Below are 4,660 nucleotides of genomic sequence, written 5' to 3'. Positions count from 1 at the left end.
AGAGGGAGGAGGCGGAGCCTGGACCCAGCAGCAGAGGAGCCGTCACCATGACGACCCAGAGGGAGGAGGCGGAGCCTGGACCCAGCAGCAGGTCTGTTGATCCGATATCTGGATCGATATTCAGGGTTAGTGAGGACGTTCCTGATCCTCAGAGGTCAGAGGTCAGCGTTAGGTCAACATGTTTTGATCAGCTGGAGGCGCTGCAGGTTCAGCCCACTGATCGGACCGGCCGGTTCTGGGCCGATCCGTGTTTAGCTTCAGGGTGGGTTCTGTTCCTGGGAGCGCTGGCTAAACTGGTTCTGATGGTTCTAACTGGTTCCTCATAATCCGGGGGTCCAGATGGTCCAGCTGTAGAAACCCGTCCAGCGCCAGTCCAATAAGCTGAAATATTCTCAGTTCTGATGGAGAACCAGCTGGTCACTTTTAGCAGAACTGATCCGAACCAGACCAGTTCACCATCAGAACCAGAACCAAACCGGTTTCCATGACCCGGCTCCACATCCTGACTCTGCTGTCTCCTCCAGCACCGCTTCAGCCGCTCCAACCGCCAGAACCTCAGAGGTCCAGAACCCCAGCCTCCCGACGGAACCGGCCGAGGTCCAGAAGCCCAGCCTCCCGACGGAACCGGCCGAGGTCCAGAAGCCCAGCCTCCCGACGGAACCGGCCGAGGTCCAGAAGCCCGCCCACCCGACGGAACCGGCTGTTGAACCGTCAGGGGACCAGAACCCTCCTCGGGGCTGCAGGGAACCAGATCAGGTCAGAACCAGAATCCAGGTGCTTAAAAGTGATTTAGAGCAGAACCCTCTGCTGGGTTCTGACGGTTCTGGTTCTGCCTCAGCAGTTGGACCTGTCCTCGGTGCCGTCCGTCCAGCAGCTGGAGTCTCTGGGTCTGGAGGTTCTGAAGGAGGAACTGATGCGCCGCGGCCTGAAGTGCGGGGGAACGCTATCGGAGCGCGCCGCCCGCCTCTTCTCAATCAGAGGCCTGAGTCCAGACCGGGTCGACCCGGCACTGCTCGCCAGAACCAGGAGGAAGTAGACCCAGCTCTGGAAGGCAGAACTTCCTGTCTGGAATGAAGCGGCCGGGTCTAAATGTTGGAATCGTTTATTTGAATCGATGATCAGATTTGTTTTCATGAAATATTAATAAAATGTTCCAGAACCAAACTGAGTTGTTTCTCAGTCTGAGGGTCCGGTCCGGTCAGAACCCGGGGTCCCAGGAAGTGACCCGAGGAACTTCCTGCTCCTCGAAGCACTCGATGACATCACCAGCGCTGAAGTCCACCTCGCCGTCCACCGACACGCCGCACTCCATGCCCGCCTTCGCCGTCGCCACATCGTCCTTATGGTGCTTCAGCGCCAACACAGAACCTGCAGCAGAACCAGAACCGGCTCATTAAAGCTGCAGAATGTAACTTCTGTACCTAACCGTCTCCATGGTGATGCAGCGGTCCCGAGCTGTCAATCATCCTTATGCATCTGCTGCCAAATGTTCTATTGGCAGAAACGATTACTGCTAATGGGGAGGCTTTGAGCAGCGCGTACATAAGGATGACTGGCAGCGTGGTTTAATGATGTCTGACCTCTGACCTCCTGCTCAGCCAATCAGAGAAGCTCCTGACCAGGAGAACTAGTTCATGTGAACATGAACCAGTTCATTCTGACCAGGATGAACTGGTTCACCATCAGGACCCAAACACATAAATCCTCAAGGTTCAGAACCAATTGGGCCCGGCCCGGTTCTGGTCTCACTCACCCTCCCACACCGTGTCTCGTCCTCGGATCAGCCTGAACTTCAGCCGGCGGTCCAGCTGGCCCTTCTGGACCCGGCAACCAGCCACCAGAACCTCCTTCTTCCCCACAGAGACGGCGAAGACGGCGAGGACCGTCGCCTCACCTGCAGGCGGGGGCAGAGTCGGTTCAGATGGAAGCGGTCTGACCCGGTTCTGCTGTGGTTCTGGACCTGGACTCACCCACGGTGCTGCAGCGGCGCTGCGGCGGCAGCTTGCTGCTCAGCTCGTGGCGCAGCGTCTCCACCAGCTGGTAGATGACGCGGTGCAGCTGCAGGGCCACGCCCCTCCGCGCCGCCAGCTGCGTCACGCCGCGGCTCGCCGCCACGTTGAAGCCGTACACCGACCCTGAGGAACAGAACCGGAACCTGCTGCCGTTACCAGGGCAACACCGCTTGGCCCCAGGTCGCTCTGGCACCAGAACACCTACCTCCGAACGTGGCGGCCATGTTGACGTCGTTCTCCGAGACGTCGCCGACGCCGAAGTGGATCACGTCCAGCCGGCACTCGTCCTGGGCGTCGTAGCCGTCCAGGATGTTCAGCAGCGTCTTCACCGACCCGTCCACGTCACCTGTAGGTCAGAGGTCACCGGTCAGTGACGTCACGGCGGGAGGAGCCGCCGGACGCCGTCCCCACCTTTGATGACGAGCGGCAGGCCGGGCTCGTCGCTCTCCGTCCGCTCGCTGGGCCGCATGGAGAAGCGGATCTTGTCGGCCCGGTACAGCGCCGCCCTCCTCTGGCGCCAGCTCAGGTGGGCCAGCGGCTCGCGGTCCCGCCGGTACTCCTCCAGGTGGCGCTGCTGCTTGAGCTGGACGGCGCTCTGCTCCCCCAGCAGCTTGTGCTGCTCCGCCTGGTGGCTCCTCCACTCCACCACCTCTCTGGCCCGCTGCTGCAGGCGGGACAGGCTTTTACTGCAGCGGTCCACACAGGAAGTAGCTCACACAGCTCTGACCGGACCATGTGGGGCTCCTAGCAACCAGAACCAAAGCTACCTGTTCTGATCCGACCCCGGTTCTGGCCCTCACCTCTGACTCCACCTCCAGCACCGTCTCTCCGGCAGACGGCAGCTCCTTCCATCCGACCACCTGGACCACGGCGCTCGGCGCCGCCTCCGGCACCGCGCGGCCGTTCTCGTCGAACAGGAAGCGGACCTTGGCCCAGCAGCGGCCGGCCACCAGAACGCAGCCGCGCCGCAGCGTCCCCCTCTGGACGATGGCCGTAGTCACAGGGCTGGGAACAGGAAGTGGGCCCATCAGCAGAACCCCCATCGGAACCGGACCCGGTTCTGGAGGACTCACCCTTTGCCCTTGTCGGTCCGGCTCTCGATAAGGACGGCCTCCACCGGGCCGTCCGGGTCCGCCTTGAGCTCCAGAACCTCAGCCAGCGCCACCGTGGCCTCGGCCAGAGCCTGCAGGTTGTCGCCCTGGAAACAGCGACATCATCGTTGAGGCCGCGCCGGGCGCCGTGGGTCGGCCAGACCGGGGCGGCCCGGTTCGGGTCGGATCACCTTCAGAGCCGAGATGTGGACGGCCTGAACGTCGCCGCCGAACTCCTCGCAGACGACGCCGTGCGCCAGCAGCTCCTGCTTCACCCGCTGGGGGTCGGCCTGCGGCTTGTCGCACTTATTCACCGCCACGATGATGGGGACTGGGCCGGGCCGCAAGCAGAACATCAGAACCAGAACAACCCGGCGCCGCCTGACGACGCCCGCTCCTACCTTTGGCGTTCTTGGCGTGCTGGATGGACTCCACGGTCTGGTTCATGACGCCGTCGTCGGCCGCCACCACCAGCACCACGATGTCGGTGGCGTGGGCGCCGCGGGCCCTCATGGAGGAGAAGGCGGCGTGGCCCGGCGTGTCCAGGAAGGTGATCCGCTCCCCAGTGGGCAGCTGGACTGGAGGTCAGAAAGACAGAATCTGATCTGGGGTTCGGGGGCGGAGCCCGCCAGCTGGCCCCGCCCCCGGCGGCGCCCGTTACCCAGGAAGGCGCCGATGTGCTGCGTGATGCCGCCGGCCTCCGTGGCGACCAGCTGGCTCTTCCTCAGGCTGTCCAGCAGCGTCGTCTTCCCGTGATCCACATGGCCCATGATGGTGACCACCGGGGGGCGACTCGCCAGCAGCGTGGGGTCAGCAGGGGGCCTGGGGTCACAGAGGGGTCACAGACAGGTCAGTTGGATGATGGTCGGGTCCGGTCCGGTCGGGTCCAATCCGGTACCTCCTCTGGGCGTCTCTGTTGGGCCGCTCCCGGCTCTCGCCCAGCTTGGCCCATCTGAACTTCATCCCGGACCGGATCACCGCCTCCTTGATCCAGCTGTCCTCCAGAACCGAGTTGGGCTGGAGCGAGTCCAGGTCCGCTGGCGTGTTGAGCAGCGCCTCCACAACGTGGTCTGTAGCAGAACCGGGTCAGTAGAATCTGCAGGAGGATCGGGTCATCGGCGTTGGCTCACGCTGCTCACCAAAGTCTCTGTTCATGGCCGCCGCCAGCGCCGCCGCCGTCATGCCCTGTCTGATCTCCACTTCCTGTTTGTCCACTTTGGGCTTCAGGTTGGGCTTCTTCTGCTCCTTCCTCTGACCTTTGACCTGCACCAGGTGAATCATCAGCCTTAGACCAGGACACCAGCTAAGCTAAGCTAACATCCACAGCCTTACCTGCTTGGAGGCCAGTCGTCTGCTCTGAGGCCAGGTGAGCAGGGGGGCGGAGCTCCGCAGCAGCACCGCAGCCCGCATCATCGATGACATCACACTCATAGCTACAGACAGGTGGAGGAGGACAGGCAGCAGCACAGAGCCGCAGTTAGAGTCAACATAACTGGGCCAGAACACACACAACTACACACACACACACACAACTACACACACACACACACACCCAAC

At 62.5% G+C, this 4,660-nt stretch overlaps 2 protein-coding genes across 2 annotated transcripts in view; one reads left to right on the top strand and one right to left on the bottom strand.

Moving 5' to 3' along the window:
- Positions 1 to 1,164, top strand: part of sde2 (SDE2 telomere maintenance homolog (S. pombe)) — a 3,473-nt gene extending 2,309 nt beyond the window's left edge. The window contains exons 3-5 of the mRNA XM_008423168.2: positions 3 to 91; positions 525 to 756; positions 839 to 1,164. Of these exons, the coding sequence (XP_008421390.2) occupies positions 3 to 91; positions 525 to 756; positions 839 to 1,036 (519 nt within the window). The 3' untranslated portion in view covers positions 1,037 to 1,164. The remainder of the gene's footprint in view (positions 1 to 2; positions 92 to 524; positions 757 to 838) is intronic.
- Positions 1,165 to 1,198: 34 nt separating this feature from the next.
- mtif2 (mitochondrial translational initiation factor 2) lies at positions 1,199 to 4,534 on the bottom strand. The gene is made up of 13 exons (XM_017305551.1): positions 4,436 to 4,534; positions 4,243 to 4,366; positions 4,002 to 4,173; positions 3,765 to 3,925; positions 3,505 to 3,681; positions 3,295 to 3,434; positions 3,086 to 3,210; positions 2,813 to 3,017; positions 2,424 to 2,676; positions 2,218 to 2,358; positions 1,971 to 2,135; positions 1,754 to 1,894; positions 1,199 to 1,368 (listed from the first exon to the last, which is right to left on the bottom strand). Exons 1-13 carry the CDS (start codon positions 4,532 to 4,534, stop codon positions 1,199 to 1,201), a joined length of 2,073 nt encoding a protein of 690 aa, XP_017161040.1.
- Positions 4,535 to 4,660: the final 126 nt, after the last annotated feature.

This window comes from Poecilia reticulata, linkage group LG1 (assembly GCF_000633615.1).
Source record: "Poecilia reticulata strain Guanapo linkage group LG1, Guppy_female_1.0+MT, whole genome shotgun sequence".
Taxonomy (NCBI): Eukaryota; Metazoa; Chordata; class Actinopteri; order Cyprinodontiformes; family Poeciliidae; genus Poecilia; species Poecilia reticulata.
Note: the sequence above shows the minus strand (reverse complement) of the source record. Positions and strands in the feature narration are given on the sequence as shown.

Excerpts from the sequence above, each read along its gene's own strand:
- mtif2 (XM_017305551.1), bottom strand. The coding sequence starts at position 4,534 with ATGAGTGTGATGTCATCGATGATGCGGGCTGCGGTGCTGCTGCGGAGC. Across the intron at positions 4,174-4,242 it reads GGCCATGAACAGAGACTTTG|ACCACGTTGTGGAGGCGCTG; the intron begins GTGAGCAGCGTG and ends GTTCTGCTACAG. Across the intron at positions 1,895-1,970 it reads GCGCCGCTGCAGCACCGTGG|GTGAGGCGACGGTCCTCGCC; the intron begins GTGAGTCCAGGT and ends CCCCGCCTGCAG.